This window comes from Polyodon spathula, chromosome 1 (assembly GCF_017654505.1).
Source record: "Polyodon spathula isolate WHYD16114869_AA chromosome 1, ASM1765450v1, whole genome shotgun sequence".
Lineage (NCBI taxonomy): Eukaryota > Metazoa > Chordata > Actinopteri > Acipenseriformes > Polyodontidae > Polyodon > Polyodon spathula.
Genome location: NC_054534.1, coordinates 107,101,540 through 107,122,325, shown reverse-complemented (window position 1 = coordinate 107,122,325; position 20,786 = coordinate 107,101,540). Strand labels below are relative to the sequence as shown.

The 20,786-nt window shown below is 41.4% G+C and overlaps 1 protein-coding gene across 9 annotated transcripts in view; it reads left to right on the top strand.

Moving 5' to 3' along the window:
• Positions 1-20,537, top strand: part of LOC121330650 (dynactin subunit 1-like) — a 101,665-nt gene extending 81,128 nt beyond the window's left edge. For 7 of the 9 annotated variants that reach the window (XM_041221739.1, XM_041222561.1, XM_041220080.1 and 4 more), the window contains 14 exons: positions 2,593-2,661; positions 4,207-4,269; positions 4,720-4,869; positions 6,879-7,040; positions 7,668-7,799; positions 10,424-10,552; positions 12,414-12,556; positions 12,849-13,015; positions 13,368-13,382; positions 14,599-14,732; positions 15,148-15,334; positions 15,712-15,785; positions 18,129-18,218; positions 19,093-20,537. In XM_041221739.1, coding sequence (XP_041077673.1) covers positions 2,593-2,661; positions 4,207-4,269; positions 4,720-4,869; positions 6,879-7,040; positions 7,668-7,799; positions 10,424-10,552; positions 12,414-12,556; positions 12,849-13,015; positions 13,368-13,382; positions 14,599-14,732; positions 15,148-15,334; positions 15,712-15,785; positions 18,129-18,218; positions 19,093-19,233 — 1,656 coding nt within the window. In that variant the 3' untranslated portion in view covers positions 19,234-20,537. The remainder of the gene's footprint in view (positions 1-2,592; positions 2,662-4,206; positions 4,270-4,719; positions 4,870-6,878; positions 7,041-7,667; positions 7,800-10,423; positions 10,553-12,413; positions 12,557-12,848; positions 13,016-13,367; positions 13,383-14,598; positions 14,733-15,147; positions 15,335-15,711; positions 15,786-18,128; positions 18,219-19,092) is intronic. The other 2 variants (XM_041223387.1, XM_041217631.1) reach the window with 1 other exon arrangement.
• Positions 20,538-20,786: the final 249 nt, after the last annotated feature.

Sequence of the window (20,786 nt, the reverse complement as noted above, 5' to 3'; positions counted from 1 at the left end):
CTCAGAGAAACAAAAACAAAAGAAAAAAATCGAAATGACTGAATTTCAGGTTTTCTTACTTTGGTGACAAGGATGATCCTTGTCCTCATGTTTCATTTGTTTTGAACTACCGGCTCATGAAAGCCTTAAGCCTTCGGCACCTTGAGACACTGCATCCAGATTGCATTGGGAAACGACATGAGTTTTTCCAGAAGAAATCTGATCAATTAGCTAAACACCAAGACCTTCTTAAAAAATTTGTCACTGCCTCATCCTACCTGGTTACAATGTATATTGCAAAATACAATAAACTGAACAACTGACTGTTGTCGATATGTTTGCAATGCTTGATGTTGAATAGAAAATTAAAACTGGTATTCATTGTGTTCACAATTTTAAAATTGATATTGTAACGTGGAGGTAAAGGAAGCAATCCAGGCAAGTATTCTGGTCTCAAATGTTTTTTTTTTTTTTTTTTTTTTTTACAATGAGCAGTTCAATAAAATAAATGAAACAGTGCCGAGGCAAGTGGGGCATGGCCTTACCACTAATTCCCAAAGGCTAAAAAAAACATTTGGCATATTTGTATTATTGAATTGAGAAATATAAACACATTTAAGCATGTTAAATACATGTAAGTCCACAGAAGCACCAGTGACATTATTTAAAAGTCTCAACTCGTTTTCACCAGTAGTGAAAGTGGAGCACCAGAAAGCTGGAACAATGTAGTGCTGCCAAACCTTGAGCGCCTCACAAAGTTGTTTGTTACCATGGCAATTCACCAAGCTGGGGAGTCCCTTTCTGAAGGTGTTGCTATGGTAACCACTGCCTTATGAGACACCTACTGGATTTGGAGCAGTTAGAATGTGTGCGATTTTTTAAAAAATGTGTTCAATAATGGCTTTAGTTGAATCTGATATTATATGCAACCTAAGTTTTACATTAAGATCACAAGAAGAGAGACGTTCAGTTGTTAAGGATGCAGAATAACACTAGAGATTCAAATACAGACTGGAGATTGTGAAGAAAGACTAAACAAACGCGGCAAGGAGTTCATAAAATGGAAGGCAGCGCTGTGAACAAATTATTCTTGGCCATGTTTCCTTGTTTCAACTAAATAAGACAAAAGGTTACATTTCTTTTAATGGAGTAAAACTGTCGATTTCTTGCCACGACATGACAAGCTGACTTGCTCGTTTTGAATGAATGATTTTGTGATGTTGTATTTGTGTCTTTTATAGTGAATGTTCAAGGCTGTTGTCACATAGTGACTTGTAGAACTAAATACTACGTGGTTTTAAGGTTCTGATTTACCAATTGATTATAAAAACTTGTATCTGCGATTTAGTAAATTGTGTGTTGTTTACAGTGCTAATGTTATTTTTTTTTTATAATTTTTTTATAATTTAGTTTTATTTTTTTTACCCTAGTCTTCTGAAACGTGCTCCTGCCAATCCATCATTTTTCACGCTGCGGGTCCACAGCGAGGCCACCAGAGCTATAGTGCCGGAGGACACAGATCTGATGGCTCGGCTGCAGAACCACAGGTGCCCTATCGGCCACAGGGGTCGCTGGTGCGTGGTGAACTGTTGATTCACCTGCCAACCTAAGACCTCCCTACCTGGGCGGCACTCGTCCAATTGTGTGCCACCCCCTAGGAAACTCCGTTCACGGTCAGCAGTGACATAGCCTGGATTCAAACCTGCAATCTCCAGGCTATAGGGCGCATCCTGCACTCCACGCGGAGCGCCTTTATGGATGCACCACTCGGGAGCCCTGCTGATGTTTTTTAATTGATGGGGACATATTTTACATAGAGGCTGCAGTCTATTGTTTGAATGTATTAAAATGCTCTCAGCGGAGGCATATATGCAATCAACTAAACAAAGTAAATTTACTTTTAGTGTGTTAGCCATTGAGTGGGGGTGGTAATAACTATTTTGTGATTTGTGCCTCGTCTGTAAAAAGTCACGCGCCTCCACTGAAATGCAACAAAAATAACAAACACAGGATAAATAAAAGGGTTTAATAAACAGTTAACACACAAAGCTAACAGTCTCTGCATGTCTGACTTGGTAACTCCCACAGCTCCAAAACCCCCACTCTTCACCCAGCCCCTCCCTTTGCCAGACTTACATTTCGCTCTGTTGTGCGCGCTCCCTCAATCACAGGCATGCAGTCCCATCCCACCACCCATTATCTCAGTGCACCCAATAGTCCATTAATCCCCATGGGGGCTCTCATGTAAATTCATGTCTGCAGCAACCTGTAAAACTATCAATGCCTGAATTCTTATTTGATTGTTTAAGACTCAATCAATCAATTTTGATTGGCTAAGAAGTATTTCCGTTTATATATATATATATAAATATTATATATATATATATATATATATATAGATCTATAATATATATGTAAATGGGGTTGAGTCATTATTCCTGTGTTCATTTGAGTCGCCAATCTAACACTTTGGGAAACACTGCCGTACAGAACACTACCCAGCACGTTGAAGCTTTCAAATGATTACGTGTATGAGCGCTCGAAATGGATATCACAAGGTTTCAAGTAGAAAAATATTTTTGATTTGTAAATTTCTTCTTGTCTTTCTTGCAGCACTTGTACAGTATCCACCTCACAGAACAACCTGAGGACTGCACCCTGCAGCTTGCTGACCACATCAAAGTAAGTACAACCTGAGGACTGCACCCTGCAGCTTGCTGACCACATCAAAGTAAGTACAACCTGAGGACTGCACCATGCAGCTTGCTGACCACAAAGTAAGTCAAAGTAAGTACAACCTGAGGACTGCACCATGCAGCTTGCTGACCACATCAAAGTAAGTACAACCTGAGGACTGCACCATGCAGCTTGCTGACCACATCAAAGTAAGTACAACCTGAGGACTGCACCATGCAGCTTGCTGACCACATCAAAGTAAGTACAACCTGAGGACTGCACCATGCAGCTTGCTGACCACATCAAAGTAAGTACAACCTGAGGACTGCACCATGCAGCTTGCTGACCACATCAAAGTAAGTACAACCTGAGGACTGCATCATGCAGCTTGCTGACCACATCAAAGTAAGTACAACCTGAGGACTGCACCATGCAGCTTGTTGACCACGTCAAAGTAAGTACAACCTGAGGACTGCACCCTGCAGCTTGCTGACCAAGTTTTCAGTGCCCAGCATTTACTGTTCAACAATCAATCCCACTGTAGCAAAACCATTGTACCTACCTTAGCTAATGTTTTTGTCCTTTGTTTTAATTGTTTGGGTCAACAGTCTTGCTTCATTTGGTTCATTCAAACTTGCCACCCACTTGCATCGATTTTGTCAGTGTTACATTTTCAACCACAATTGAGAGGTTTGGTGTTACAGTAGAATCTCAGTTACAAAACCTTGGAAATGGAAGTTTCTTGTAAGTCTGAAACATCTGTAACTTAGTTTTCAATGGTTTAATAAATGTGTACACCTGCTACCTACAGCCTTAATCTGGTGACTAATACAAAGATACAGCACAGTAATGCAGTGCTTCTATTGTTCTGGTATGAAAGGCTTTAAAATGGGGGAAAGTGCTAAATTTAAAAATAGTAAGTGTAGCAAAGCCACATTCCAATGTTCAGGAAAAGCTCTGTGAACATAGTGCTTGCTTTTACTTTATTTGAAACCAGATGCATTAGTGCAGCTTGCTCAGTGATTCAGTCATTTGGCTTTGGTGGGTGGGGGGGACACTTAACTAAATTGTTCCTTATACATTTGCATGTACTTGCTTTTAAAGCTGCCTGTATGGATGTGTTTGGTCTAGTTGTTCTGCTGCTCCACGACCAGCACGTCGTGTATGGAGTGCTTTGTCATGAGCTCCTCATCTTCAGCTTTACGTACAATGCACCTGTTTTCAGTGCTCTGCTGTCTTTTTTACTGGCGATTTTCCCGATACTGTATTCCCATTGTTGAGTATGATGCTGCTGTCAAGTTTTTAAAAATATTTGTAAGGTTTTCTTTCAGTTGAAAGGCATTGTGTTTTGGGGTTTTTTTTAACTGGATTCTGGTTGCATTGTAGGCTTGGTTGAGTGATTGCATACTGTCAGCTAAAAGTGGGTTGTTTGGTTTACCGATTGGTGTTCGTAAATCTGAGGTTCTACTTTATCTCCTTTTCCTCAGACAAGATATATGTAATTCTAGGTACCATTCAGAAACTGACTTTCTGTTTGTTTTACCATTGTAGTTTACCCAGAGTGCCTTGGATTGCATGGGGGTGGAGGTTGGCAGACTTCGGGTGTTCCTTCACGTAAGTGTCCACAATCCACAATCCCTTAGTTACAAAAATTTCTGAAGTATGTCAATGAACAGAACACCTTAGTAAACCAATAATGCTTATTAAAAATATGTATTTGTTTTTGAGCACTTGATCAGACTTGCTCAAGATTATGGTGAACAGTGTTTTAATATTAAAGTTACCATTCACTGCAATACCTGTGCACCTAGATCTGTTGTAAAATAATCTGAGTAAATAAGAAAGGAATATCACGGTAGGGACTTCAAAATATCTTACAATATCCACATGGGCTTGGGGTGTTTGGCATGTCACCCTGACCCCCCCTTACACAAATACATTGGTTGTCAGTGCAATCAGGCAGAGTTGTTCTACAAGTGCCATGCTGTGCTGGTATGGTTAGAACACTTGCTAGCCAATGAGATCTAACGCCTCTCTTCTGCATTGCCTATCTCTCCTCTACAGACGGGACAGGAAGCTGCAGATCTTGCCGTCCTGCTGAAGGACTTGGAGACGTCCTGCAGTGATATCCGGCAGTTCTGTAAGAAGGTCCGCCGCCGCATGCCTGGGACAGACGTGCCTGGGATCCCAGCCGCGCTCACCTTCGGACCATCGGTGAGGGGGAGGGGTTCTGTATGATCTCTGCCTCTGTAGTTCATGAGGGCAGGGTTGCTTGAAAACTTCTTAAACACCTGCTACACTGGAAACAGTGTGAACCTCAGCCCTTTACTGCTGGGAAGCTGCTGTGTCTGAAGAAGGGAAATACGTTAGAACAATTACACCACTTTATATTAAGTGGAAACAGCTAATGTGAGTTTAATTTACTTGACATGGGTTACAAAACAATACTAGATTAAATTAAAAACACATTGGTTGTTATTGGCATGAGATTACAGAAAATTATTATTGTTTTTGTACCCGGGAAACCCGATTCTTATACTGTTGGTCGTAATCCTACCAACTCCATTATCTGGGCTATAACAGTATTTTTTCTTACACGCTGCCAGTCCAGTTCAGACTTTAGGCAGCAGAGGGCGCTGCATGGTTAACAGCAGTTTTGCAGTACTGCAACATTACAGCTTTCTTTCTGGTTATATACTCCAAAAGGAGTTTTTTTTTCTTCAAAGCTCATATCAAGAATATCATTTTTTTTTTTCCTACAGCTGTCTCCTAATCTCCAAATGTTGTATTGATCTTGTTCTTTTGCATTATCACCCCCTTGACCCCTTGTGTGGCTGTGTTTCTTTTTTATTATTATTTAAAAGTTAATAAAACATGTTGGCTCTCCAGAGATTGTCACCAAATGTTGTCATACGTTTTGTGTTATTGGTATCACAAGCATAATTGAATAAGAGAATTTGGTGTAAAACTGGTGCAACAGAACAATACTTTGTCCCTGATGTTAAAATCATACATGGTCTGCTCTCCCAGAAACTACTCTTGCAATTGGACCCACATGCTTGGCAAAGGCAATACAAGGGAAAAGAGAGGATGCAAAATCAGCAGATTTTGTATAATGTGGAATATTTGCCTCCATGGCGTGGTTTCAAACTAAACAGTATCACTGTATGAACATGTTCAGTGTTTGAATGTAAGAATGGCTTTGTGAGGCGTGTGAGTAAAAATGGATTTTACAGACAGTGATTTACGTGTAAAAATTAAAATTTTATTTAATATTACACGGGGAAAAAAAAAGAAAAATAATAAAGAAGGATGTGAGGGAGGGAGTGCTGGAGTAATCAAAAATAAAGGAACGGAAGCCTCTTAGTCCTCTTCGCGCTCTGCTTACATCCAAAAATAAAACAAAAAGGAATAAAAACAGAAAAGAGCCAAGTTAGTAAGGCCTCCGTTCGTGACACAGTCCAAACTCCCACGTACTTCCCTCCAGCCTTTTTTCCCCCGCCTCTATTCCTTAGGACCAACCCCGAACACAGTAGCACGTTCCCTTTAGTATGCAAACCCCGCCCCGGTAGTCAGTGGATCACCAATCCCAAACTGACAGGTATCCTTAATTTCACTTGACTCCAGTGGCTGGAATTTACATACTCGTACTTCCGCCCCTCACCAAGGTGCCGCCCCTCAAAAAGATGACTTTTGTCATGGTCACAAGACCTTGGTAAGGGAAGTCCCGAGTTGGTTTGATGCCTTCTACTGTTGGGAGGCTGAATTGCAGACCGAAACCCCTTTGACTCATCACAGGCTTAAAAATAAAATTATGCCTGCTGGGGTTTTTTTCACTGCACTTTGCAGCAGGTCACAAGCTAATCAAATTGATGTATAACATGTCATATAACTGCACAGTACTGTTACAAGGTTAAAGAGAAAGGCATTCTTCATTTACTTTCATCAGGGGTCAATCTTTTTGTACTTGGTTCTTTTGAACACAAAAACAAATGTGTAGACTTTACCTGCCAAACTCAACTGGGTTTGGAACCAGTGCCTCCTGAACTTGTGCACTAGAATCTGAAAATCCAAACTGACTCCTGCTCAGAAAGTGGTTACATGCAGAATATTGATTGAGGATTTGGGAATTGACTCCTCAAGTAGGTACCTTGAATCCAATTAGAGTGTGCCTGTAAACAGGGCATTTCCCAGTCTAACCCCCTGGAACTGCATGTTTGCAGGTGTCTGAGAACCTGATGGACTGTCGGAAGCACCTTACTTGGGTGGTGGCAGTGCTGCAGGAGGTAGCTGCAGCTGGGGCCCAGATGATCGCCCCCCTCAGTGAGCAGGAGGGTCTGTCTGCACTCAAACTGGAAGACATCGCTTTCAAAGTAGGGGAACAGGTAGGGATTCACTCCAACCACCTTCACAGAGAGGAGTAGCTTCTTTCCGAGGGAACCAGTTGTGTAGAATTGACCAAATGGGTTGACTGCACAATTGAAATTGTATTTTCTTTGTTAGAATTTGTTAATTGAGCTGTGTCCTCTAGGTCACTATGATTGAAATTTAAAATGAAAATGGGAATGTCTTTGTTAAACTAAAAACCCCAGTCCTACCTGTTTAAAAAAATGTATCCTAGAGATTTTTTTTTTTTTATATATATTGGGAATGATTTTCAAATCTTTTACTATAGAACTGTAAATTCCTCAGTTTTTCAAAGGTATTTATTTTTTACATGTTTTCTTGTTTTGAATAAATTGGGTCATTCTTTTTGGAGTGAAAGGCTTTGAAAATTATCCCCATGTTTTTGAGAGAAAGTTAAACTAAACATAAGTTGTTTTGAACCTTTGCTGCCCAGTGTCCAACATGTTTGACTTAGAGGTACTAGGCATTAAATAATCAATCAATCAATCAAATTTATTTTATATAGTGCCTTTCATGCGCTGTATATAACAATAGGTATGGGAACATACCTTTGGGAGTAAAGGGTTAATGCCTCCAATCGGTTTTGTGTGCGTTTCATCCCTCAGATCTACGGTGCCCAGGGTGTCAGCCCCTACGACTGCATGCGCCAGTCCTGCAGCATCGTCATTGCCACCATGAACAAGATGGCAACGGCCATGCAGGAAGGGGAGTACGATGCCGACAGGCCTCAGGACAGGGTAAGAGCTGGGCGACCACATTGCTTCATGGGTAAAAGTTCCATCTATAGACGGAATTCCGTCAAAGTGTCCTCTCCCAGGTCCATTCTTATGATTAGTGTAGAAATGCCAAACAAACACGAGGCTGGTCTGGTGTCTAACTCAGCTTACATTTTACTATTTACATTTCAGCCACACTTGTGCTTCCAGTAAGCAGTAAAATGGCTTATACTGTGATTAACGCAAGCACCGTTTGCAACAAGAAATGTTGCAGAAACACGACTTTTGATAAGGACAACAACAACATGTTTTGTTTTGTAAAGTTTGTGTTTCACTGTCGGGTGTCAAAAGTAATCTACCTTTGAACGAAATTATGTTCTTGAGAATGACAGCAATACCACAATGACACAAAAGCTCCACTGGGCAATGAAACGTAAACTTATCTGTTTGCTTATCTGTAAACAGTCGTGCCTGCCTGATTTAGTTATGCCTGAACTGTGAAGTGGCGATCGATTTAGTTTTCACATTTATTTTTTGTTGTTCAGAAAGGTCAGTAAAATACTGTGGTTCCCTTACAAGAACAAAATGTAACCATTACCAAATGGGTATTTACCTCCTGAAGACCCGAAACCAGAATAAAATATATGAGTCTGTGACACAGTCAAGGCCCGCCCTCAAGGGCACAAAATGACAGCGCCATTTTTCCTTTAAAGAACTGAATTGACAGGGGAGCCTATTCAAAGAAGTACTCGTTACTTTGTATATATGATATTAAAATAATTGCTGAGTTAGTTTCACTAATAACCCGTATTTGTACACTACAGCCTGTTGTTTGTTATGTCCCGCTACTGGCAAGCTATTGGCAAAGCCACTCAGTCAGCACTCACAAGAGACCTGAGGGTAGCCAGCTTATTAGAATGAACTAACAGCCCTATTGGAACCGTGACGTTACCGGGTCAATTTGGTACCAGTTTGGTGACTTCAGCACTGGGTTGGTGCGGTAACCACGGTCCCGGTACGGTATGGTACCAGGGTTAGGAAACGGAGCGGGTTGGTGACCTCAGCACCGGTACATGGTGCACCAGTATGGTACATGCCTACCAGTTCGCAGTTACCGCGGGTAGCACTGCACAGGGATGCCCACCTGTGCAAGCTACTGGCAAAATCACTGTCCGTACACAAGACTGAGGGAAGCCTGCTTATTAGAATGAACTAACAACCCTCATAATGATGATGCAGAGCTGCCATCAAAACGGCATCAAGATGCTGTGATAAAGATTGCAAGCAACCACCCCAGAAGCAGCCTCCTGGTCCTGCGCAGCGCTGCTGAGCCCAGCAGCTGCTCTCACTACACGTGAGCCGCAGCACACACTGCCAAAATTATGAGACAGTTTGTATAAAAAAAGGAATTGTTGTTACTATATTTTGTATGAGGGTCTACGAGCACAGATTGGCCATAGGAGAACATACTGTTCATCATCGCCTGTGAGGAGGTGGGCAAGCAGGATTAGGGTTGAGGTGATAAGGTGGACGAGCGAGCAGCAGCTGACATTCCCATCAGACAGCACATCCCCTGCGGTTAAATTCTCCCTGTCAAGAGGGCCACTGTAGTCTTGCAAGTGCCCTAGCCTACAGAAGGTGAGACAAGGCAGTCCATTTTTCCATGTCAGAATTGACCTGGTCTGCCCAGGATCTCACTTCATCGCGGGGCAAATTTTGAAAGGAGCTCAGAGCCTTCAACTGCCTATGAAGGATATTGTTCCTCACTGGATGCTTAATGTGGTGCTGGATGCCCTCATGAAGCCTCCATTTGAGCCATTCCATTCAGCTGAGCTAAATTTATCAAAGCAGCTTTCTTGCTTGCAATCAAATTTTGGTAGGGGTCCAATTGACCCTCAAACAGTAAGTCCTGGAGCAAACACTGCTGTTTGTTAACTAGCCTGATGTGATTAATCAGGTTGGTCCATCTTGTAAAATGACAACTTGTAAGTGAAGTAATTTTTGAATTTGCTTCTGAATGTGGTCCAGAATGGCTCGGAATTCATCTGAGAGCATGTACACAACCCCAGAGCCAAACGATTGGTTTTGCATCAGGAGTTTCAGTCAAAATGATTATTGGCCATTTCACCCATCCACTTCCAAGATTATTGGCCACTTTCACAGATTTAAATGGTCTAGGTCAGGAGATCAGGCATTAATTATTCTCTTGTACAGCTGTGGCCAAAATTTGTGCATCACACTATAGAATTAAAAAAATTTGCTTCATAAAGTCATAAATGAAGCCTGCTGAATAATGTTCCATTAACATTTAAAATTGCATACTGCTTTGTAGTTTTCCATGTAATCAAACAAAACCAAAAAACTGATGACATTTTGAAATCCAACATGAAATACTGTACTAGTATTATGGATTCCGATAGACGTGATATAATTTTGTAGTTTCTATGATTACATAATGTTTAATAAAATATCAAAATGATGTTCATATAGGTTCTCTGTCCTAAAATTCTAGGTAGTGCAAAACTTTTGCCCATAGCTGTATGTATCTGTAAGCACTGTACAAGTTAAGAGGCATATAGATGACACCGCCCCTTCGTCTGGTCATAGTGGTGTCACTCAGCCTATTGTATTTGTATGCTTCACAGCCAACTCCTCCAGTAGAGCTGAGAGCAGCAGCACTGAGAGCGGAGATCACCGATGCAGAGGGGCTGGGGCTCAAACTGGAGGACAGAGAGACCGTCATCAAGGAGCTTAAGAGGTGCCTCAAAATCAAGGTGAGGACAAGCCCCCCTGCATATACTTTGTGTGCAATGCAGACTCGCTCTCTGAAGTAAGGTGTTTTTGTGCATGGGTTGACAAGGAGCTTGCTTGTAAATTCTACAACTATCTAAACTTATTTTATTTAGCAGCTTGGTTGCAATTAGCTAAGAGGTAAACACAGTGGTCTTCAACATGCCAGCTGCAATAGAAAGCCAAGTTTCACTCCACTGTATTTGATCAGTGTTTAAATAATGAACAGTGCTGATCAGGAATTGGAAGCTGGGACTCATCTATCACTAAGGCGACGATTTTGGCACGGTAGTTTTTAGTACGTTTCACGGACGAGGTGTGGCATAAAAACAAGAATTCACAAAAAGGTCACCAAACAATGCAGTTTTAGCTAGATCAACATACACAAGAGCTTTTAAATCTTACACCAAAACCAGTAATATAAAGATTATTGCTTTTTGACCTCTGGCAAGTTTAAATTTTACTTTTAGAGTACAAAACTTACAGTATAAACTTCAGACATAATTTTAGGTTACAGTTGAGGGTCTCTGTATTCTAAAATACCTAAAATGTCTCTCACTACCACATACCCGCATCTCTGCAATTGACATTTGAAATTCTCAGTTTTAGGTTCTTTGTTGGTTGAGAGGATAGAAGTACCAACAACCTCTTTTGTAAGGGGTACAATTTCAGCACTTAAATTTCAATTTATCCAGTTTTGCGAATGCAGTCTGTATTTAAAGTATGAACAACTGTGACCACTTTGCGCAGTCAAAAGGGCTGTGACACGATGCGTCCTTTGTACAGCAAATAGTGAAGGTGCACAACTTTTATAGCTGTCTGCACCTCACATATCACACTTGTATGCAAAACCAGGATTTATAGTTTTCCGTGATTCTGAAACAGCATGTTGTAATGAACCTTTGTAAGTCGGTAAACCTTCTGCTTTCCAATGCATTTGTTTGCAGCTCTCACAGTTTTTTTTTTTTATTTTAGTTTCACCCATTTACAAGCTTACTCGCTCAACTATCTCATTGTTACGGAAACGTTGGATCATAGAGATTAAGTTAATGCAAACATTGAATCATGGTGTTGAGGTTAATGGAAACGATGGATCATGGTGTTGAGGTTAATGGAAACGATGGATCATGGTGTTGAGGTTAATGGAAACGATGGATCATGGTGTTGAGGTTAATGGAAACGATGGATCATGGTGTTGAGGTTAATGGAAACGATGGATCATGGTGTTGAGGTTAATGGAAACGATGGATCATGGTGTTGAGGTTAATGGAAACGATGGATCATGGTGTTGAGGTTAATGGAAACGATGGATCATGGTGTTGAGGTTAATGGAAACGATGGATCATGGTGTTGAGGTTAATGGAAACGATGGATCATGGTGTTGAGGTTAATGGAAACGATGGATCATGGTGTTGAGGTTAATGGAAACGATGGATCATGGTGTTGAGGTTAATGGAAACGTTGGATCATGGTGTTGAGGTTAATGGAAACGATGGATCATGGTGTTGAGGTTAATGGAAACGATGGATCATGGTGTTGAGGTTAATGGAAACGATGGATCATGGTGTTGAGGTTAATGGAAATGATGGCTCATGGTGTTGAGGTTAATGGAAACGATGGATCATGGTGTTGAGGTTAATGGAAACGATGGATCATGGTGTTGCGGTTAATGGAAACGATGGATCATGGTGTTGAGGTTAATGGAAACGATGGATCATGGTGTTGAGGTTAATGGAAACGATGGATCATGGTGTTGCGGTTAATGGAAACGATGGCTCATGAGGTTAAAGTTAAAGGGATGATGGATGATGGAGTTAAAGGACCTACCCTGTTTTTGCCCCCCAGGGTGAGGAGCTGAGCGAAGCCAGTGTTCGCTTGAGTCTCCTGGAGAAGAAGCTGGACAGCTCTTCAAAGGACGCAGACGAGAGGGTGGAGAAGATCCAGACCAAGCTGGACGAGACCCAGGCGCTTCTCAAGAAAAAAGAGACGTGAGTGTGGGTCAGAGGGCCATTGAGAGTGATCTGCATTGAGGCTGGCCTGTTCAATAGATAAATCGCCTAACAGGTTTTGTTTTGTTACATTCTGTTTACATGGGTAATTCTAAATAAAACTACTTGGTCCAGTAGACACATGTTTTAGTTAATCAACCCTATTCAATTCAGTATTTGGGGAGTTTCAGGTCACATACCTAAACTCCAGTAATACTATGTATAAAGGATAGTGCAGTTTTAAGTGTGCTGCAGTGTCCCGGTCTCCTGACCTGATGTTTTCCCTCCCCAGGGAGTTTGAGGAGACGATGGACGCTCTCCAGGCTGACATCGACCAGCTCGAGTCGGAGAAGGCGGAACTGAAGCAGCGTCTGAACAACCAATCCAAAATGACCATCGATGGTCTGCAAAGGACACCGGCCACGGGGATCGCTTCCGTCGTCACTGGGGTTGCAACGGGTGAGTCTGGCTGGGACACCTGAATTCATCTGTACATTACAGACAGCTAACCCTGGTTTGATTTATTATGAGTGTTGAACTTCGCAAGTAGTGATACTTTACAGTTTGCAAAAAATAATACACCAGGACAGTTTGGTATATAGACCTGAGTCACCCAGAACTGAAATCAAGACACAGTCAGGATATGTCTGTAATTATGATAATTATATTTGAAACTGCCTTAAACATGTATTTCCAGCCTAACTCTGCATTGCTAACATCTGGTTTTCCAGCTAATTTCCACTTCAGTCTTCTGACATTTTTCCTATTTTCTCTGTGCTTCATGCCTTGCTATACCTTCTCTTTTATGCAGAGGAACAGCAGAAAGGTACTGTGTCTGTCACCAGCTACTTATTGTACTTGTGCTACCGTCTGCTTGCTTCATGTTTCTGAATCTGTCGCTGCTTGGATATGTACGACATTATATTTAGGGCTTCTGATTTTCAGTTTTAACCGATAAACCCCCACACCCCCCACCTACTACAAAAATAATAACAAATACATTTCCCAGTGCTACTGGGCAATGTCCCGCCTTCCTGACTTACATCTGTCATTGTTCTGAATACTTTAAACCCGCCCCAACTACTGAGTGACAGCACATTCCCACATTTCTATTGGAGACTCTGCTTGCGGGATTTAAAACGAGATTGCAATCAGGATGGAGGCTTGTTTGCAGGATTTTAAAGCTGTATTACAGTTAAGATATGGAGGTTGTGCCAAAATATACAAATATGCCTCCACACAAAAACCCCAGAGGAATGTGCGTGACCATAGGGATTTCATTGTGGAAGACAGCAAAGGAAAGAAGGTACAACCTAAGTGTGCAAGCACTGTTGAGTAACTACTATACATATTTTGACAGAAAAAAAAAAGGTAAAGTAACCGAAAACATTAATTTCATACAGTATATCAAAAACGAAAGCCCCGAAAAAAACAATTTACATAAAACTCGAAAATAGCTAAAAATAAGTACCGAAAATTACAATTAATAAAACCTGAAAAACAGAAGCCTTAATTATATTATTCCTGTAACCCAGACTGCAGACAGGAATGCTCAAAATGCTATGATTTATTATTGATTTTTTTATAAGTATTGGATGAAGAGTTGTTTTTTGTGTTTGGTAAGAGAAGTGTACTGTGTGTAAAATATGTGCATGGTTTGGTTTTATCTTGTAGGAGAGAAAATTGAGCCTTAATGGTTACTAAGCTCAAAAGTATAAGGCAGTTGCCAAAATGTTTGCCAGCTTCAACTAGTTTCATTTTATTCTGCTGTATGTTGAGGGTTTGAAGTTAAAGATGGCAAAATGATTGTATGAAGCAAGTCATTGGAGCCTCGTCTGAGCCTCTCTCCCACTCTATATCTCACTCTTAGACTTCACTTCACTCTGGAAATGAGATGGAACAATTCTGTATCTTCTACAGATATTGTGTGGGAGACAATAAAAGGACAGCATTATGATGCTGAGTTGCATGCTGAAACCCGACTGTTTGAGCCTGTTGTGGGTGTTCTGAGCTGTCCTGACCTATGTGTGTGTGACTTTCAGGGGTCGGCAGTACGCAGTCCATGGGCGGTGGTTCCGGCCCAGTCCAGGTGATCGACTCTCCTCTGCTGCTTCAGCAGATTGATGCTCAGCGACTCGGCATCAAATACCTCAAGAACGAGAACAACCGGCTCAAGGTGTGTGTGAGAAACCCAAGCAGAGTTTAAGGGTTTCAGCCATCACATTAAACAACTTGTTGTGTGCATTATCTATTTTAAACCACCCACAACACCACAGAAGTAGGGAGACAATGCAAACAAACATGGCACAATAACTGGAACCTCAGCGAGTGGCACTACTACTAACATACAGTCAATCTGCTCATTTAGTAAAGACCTTGAAATGCTTTCAAATACTACAGGCTTAAGAGCAGTGTACCATGTTTGATCATAGCCTTTAGTTAAAATGTACATGGTTCAAAGCTAAATTCATTCTACAAACCTGTTTCAAAGACAGCTACAGTATGATTCAGTTTTAGAAAGAGGGTTAAAATGATTAAGGTTGGAGGTTCAAGTTCCTCAGTCCTGTAGTACCGGTTTCCCTCGCTGGCAGGCTGAGAAGATGAATGCTCAGCTGGCATCCCTGCCACCTCTGCGTGTTTCCAAACTGCCGTTGAAGGAGGGAGTGAACACAGACCTGCAGTCCAACCCCCTGTACCGCAAGACCAGCCAGCTGCTGGAGACGCTGCTGCAGATGAGCGCCAACATGAAAGTGGTGGACATCACCGGAAAAACACCAGGTCAGGCTTGCTCCTGACACAGGCTGGTGTGCCTGTGCTGTCTGTAAACTACAAACAAAAGTTGCAAACATAGTCTTGCTTTAGGGTTGTTTTGTGAGTGCCAGATTTGCAGTTCCTTTGTAATGTAATATATTCAAATGATTTGAATCCTGAAATCTCAAAACATATGGTGTTTTTGTGAGGAAAGACCCACATCCATGATAAAGATGTATCTTTTCTTAGCTGCTCTCTGCATGGGGGTAATAATCAAAATCTACTGTATGATATCAGCAACTAGAATGTAAAATGGTCCCAGTTGCAGTAATTATGTACAAGGTTTATTGAAGGTAACTTGCATCCCCATTCCAATATTAACTGATGTTTGTTCTAAATTCTAGTGAGCCCTACTGCACAGCTCATGGAGCAGACTGCTCATCTGAAGAGCCTGAGTGACACACTGGACAGACTGAAGGTAACTGGGGCATAACCAGGGCTGAAACAATACACTGAGGCCACAATGCGATGTGTATGACGATATTGAGGTCGTAAGAGAACATGATAAAGGACTTTTAAAAAAGGCAAACTTAAATGAAGTATTGATCGGTGGAAATGGGGGGGGGGGGGGGGGGGTCATCTATAAATGTTTAACACTAGAAGGACCGGAGATATACTCGTACCTAGAAGCCCCGTAGCAGTCTTTCTTTCAAATACAAAGTTCAATTATTACCGCATGGGTGTTTACCTCCTAAAGACCCCGAAACCTGACTATTCTATACCAAAGCTGGTCAGCCAAGCCTGTGATGCAGTCATGCTCGCCCCCAAGGTTATAAAGGACTGAATGCACAGATCTCAGTGTTGTTTGTTCTGTCAAGACCTGATAGGAGGAGCCTGGTATAAGTAGTTGATTATGACACTATCATTTTCGCTAATTATTGTGTATGACATAATTTCTGTGAATTATTTTTTTTTTTTATGCTGCAAGTTTTTGGGGTTTATTTATTTATTTATTTTTTGGTACGTGTATATTGTGCACTACAGCCTGTTTGTTCTGTCTCACAGCAGCCTTGTGCTCCACGTGAAGCCAACGGCTTGAGCCCCCCCTTCCAGGGGCCATTTTTTTGACAGAAATATGTGCACAGCTGCTGGGCTCAGCAGTGCTGTGCTGGACCAAGATACACTCTTTGGATTGAGATTGCTTGCAGTCTCATTCCATAGCATTGAACTGCGACTGCCTATTAACAGTATTTCAGCACTGTCTAAAGCCTGCCGTCTACACCTTGGCGTACCTCTGGGCAGTGTCGCCAGAAGAGAGGTCGTCACCACAGACGCGTCCAGCCTGGGCTGGGGCACTGTGTGGAATGGCCGGGGGTGTAGAACCCCTCTTGGGAGGGTCTCAACATAAATGTTTTGGCGCTGCAGAAAGTTTGAGGGAGACATGTGCTTGTCCATACAGATAACACAACAGTGGATGTAACGGTGGATTACATCAACCACCAGGGCGGCCTCAGGTCGCCCATTCTTCATCTCGTGGCCCGGAAGCTTAATTCTGGGCAAATGAGAACCTCCTCTCACTGCCCGGGGCAACAAACTGGGTGGGGGACCTCCTTTCAAGGAGAGTTCCCAGGGCCTCAGAGTGGAGGATTCACCCCAAGGTGGTGACCCTCATTTGGGAGAGGTTCGGGAGAGCAGAGAGAGATTTCGTTGCCTCCCCGGAATTGACCCACTGTCCCCTCTGGTTCTTCATAATAGGAGGCAGGGACCCACTGGTGGTAGATGCCTTGGCACACTAGTGGCTGAAGCAACAGTTATATGTCTTCCCACTGCTCCCGCTGTGTCTGGAGAAAATCAGGCAGGACCAGGCCAAGGTGCATCAACCGTGATGCAGCTCCTGAGCGGTCTTTATTCCAGGGTGCATCTGTCAAGGAATTTTGCAATGCAGCAGTGTGGGCTACTCCCCATACCTTAAAACTGTGTTCTACAGACTTAATGTCGTGGCTCCTCAAAACCCTGGCTTTGGAACTACAGCTTTAAGGGTGGCTTCCCAGTTGACTCTTGCAACACAGGCATAGTGGTGAGTTCTCCCTCAGTTTAGCCCTAGCTCCTTGTTACTGGGGTTCTGTATGGTAACTCACAAGACAGCTTCTCGGTGTAGCCTTGTAGCATTCCAGTCATTCTGCAATATTGCCCTTGAGGTGGCTCTGGTACCATTACCCACTAAGTAATGGTTACATTTTGTACTTAAAAGGGAACATTAGGTTATTATCATAACCCTGGTTCCCTGAAATAGAATTGTAACCATTAACCTTCAAGGTCACTGTGACCATGATTGCAGCAGGCGTGAAGGAAAAATGATGCTGAGATGTGTGTGCAGTCCTTTATACCCTCTGGGGTGGGCATGACTGCATCATAGGCTCGGTTGTGCAGCCTTGATATAGAATATTCAGGTTTCGGGGTCTTTAGGAGGTAAACACCCATGCTGTATAATTACATTTCTATTTCAGGGAACCAGGGTTATGATAATAACCTAATGTTCAGCGCAGTACATACTGTGAAACTTCCAGTGGAAGTTATGGCCCTAATATAGCTGGTAGAGTTGCAGTCTAAATAAAGGTTACCTGCATTGTACATCGACAAAACACAGGACTGTAAGTCATTTTATTTATCCACACTGGAAATGCAAAATATGTAAATATCGATCAAATTTCATGCGCTGTGTTCAAGCATTACATGGACAGAAAGATAGTTAATCTCTGTCGAAGCTTCAAAACACCCTCTTTTCGCCCTGTTGCTAACTATGATCCCCCCCCCGTGCCAGGATGAAGTGGCCGAGCACGTGGTATCCCAGCGTCCCGGCGCCCGAGTGCCCTCGGACTTCGCCACATTTCCCTCCTCCTCCTTCGTCAAGGTAAAACCTGCAGGAGCAACCAGACCATGCAATAGTGTTGAGATGTGCTCCTTGACAGGTGGCAATTGTACATGTTTATAGAAAGTCAGTAGTTGGAATTCAGTTTTGATAAAGGGTGGTGTCTTTTATGGTTCACATTTCAAAAGCTGACATTCGTTCAAGAAAGATTATAATGTTCTGGCTAAACATTAGATGCTCATGCCAAACAAAATGTTTATTGGATTTATATGACATTCAATATAACATCTGTGGTGAATATCTAAATATTTTAACTGTGTCTTAAAACGTAGAATGGGTCAGTCTCCTCTGAGCGTTAAGACTGGTATATTTCATTTGATGGTCTGCCTTTATCCAGTAACGCTATTTCAGTTGTAACAAAATCACCCATATACTACTCAAACAGCCCAAATACAAAGAATATATTTTATATTGTAATACTAAGTGCTGTATTTTAAAAAACATTTGTATTTATGGCATTTACAATTTAAATAAGGGAAGGATGCTGACAAGTTCATGTTTACCTTTTCAATTCACGTTTCCATTTTCAATTTGAAATAGTTGTCTGCAACACAATCATTTGGCAGAACCTTCTGTACCGATTTTAACAGGTTATAGATTGCTTAAGATTCATTGGTGCTTGACCATATGAGGGGAGATATATAAATATTTATCCAATCCAAAGTATCATCAAGAAAACCTTTTTTTTTTACATTTTTTTCTCTGTACTTGTACCACAGTTACATATGTGCACAACTGTAAATGATCTGATGCAGAAAAAGATCACTCCTGTGAAGGGCTGAATATTCATTGTGGTTGGTAACAGGGCCTGGCACAGGGTTTTTTATTTATTTATTCATTTTTTCTCTTGTTGCAGGCTCAGGTGGAGCAGAAGGATGACACTGTGCTCATAGGGAGGGTGATGTTCCCCTGTGCCCGTGGGCAGGAGCAGATCCACAGGGTCGTCCTAACACAGCCACAGCTACACAAAATGCACCGCCTGCTCCTCTCCTCCTAGACTGCGTAACACTGCGCTCACGCTTGCTCGCTCTCTCTTCTAACTGTATGTATTTCAGGCTGCTAGCTTTCAGTGAAGTGGCTGTGTTTATTCATAGTGGGATTGGCACTACTTGATGGGACCGTTTCGAAATCATAACTATCCCGATGAAGAAAGCAAACAAAACGAAAATAAAATGCATTCATTCTAGTTTCATGTGGCCTTTTGTACAATGTGCCCTGAATGTTATACTATGTCAATGCTATATCAATATATACACAGTATATGCTACATAGTGTTCCCATATGTAGTTATCAAAAGCAAGCACATTATGCTTCCAATTACATAAGCTATTATCTATATATACACAGTATATGCTACATGATGGTCCCATATGTAGTTATCAAAAGCAAGTACACTAAGCTTTCAATTAGAGAGGGGGGGCAAAGCATGTAAGGAAAATTCATATCAATAAAGAAAATAACAATTTTAAAAAATCTATAATTAATCTAAATTTGCCCTGTTAATTGTGTAAATGTGTATTTTCCTGAACGAATTTTTTCTTGCTAAAGGTTGAATTTTGCCCAAAGTCTGTGTGAGTCTTTACTAAAGTACAGTTTGTTAGACATGTCCCGATCATTTATGCATGTCTTCAGATACAGTGATGCCTTGAAGCTGTGTTATGAATTAGTTAATCAGTTACTTGCAATGAACTACAGGATATTTCACATTTAAGACTGCGGAATCTTAAAGTAGTCAGTTTCAGATTGGGTTTGATGTGTATTGCACTCTTTACCTGCATCTTAAATGTGCCGTCAACCAACACAACGGTGTCACATTTGAGCTGATATAATTTAAACTTTATTGACATGACATTATAAAGTATATGCGTTTTAAGGAATATCAGATTATTTATGGCATCACTAAATGGCAATTCCATTTACTGTAGTGTGCATATATAACTATTTTGATGTAATTTGTATGAAATATGTATTCAACAACTGGGTTTTAAATGCAGTCAGACATTGTGCAGACAATTCTGAAGGTTAATGAATGAATGAGACATGAACTTGCTCTAAAGTCATACCTGAATGGGGTGGTTTACTGTTTTGATTTCAAGTTTTCCACTTTTCCAGTCTTCAATGGAGAATGTAAGAGTTGGGTAACATGCTAGGTATTGCTTTAGTCTAGCCATATCCATCTTTCTATTGTGCACTAATCTTTATTTGGTTTAGCCATGTGGAACAATCGGCAGACTCTACACTAAGATTAATGTTGTTCTGAAAGTGGCTGCTATTAATAAATAAAAATGATTGTGTTTGGTAGATACTGTTGTTGAAATATTATTAGTGTTTTCCAAGAAGCTGATGGGTGCCAATATATTTTGGGACATGAACTTATGATAAGATACTGCCTTAGATTTGCAGTACTGTCTGCAATACTTATTTTTGACATCTGGTTTATTTATGTAGAGCACTTTAATAACTATGACAGATGCATGGAGTTTGTGGGGGGGGGGGGTAAAAAATGTTGTAACATCTTGTTTCTTTTAAATAGTGCAAATGCAAACTGTC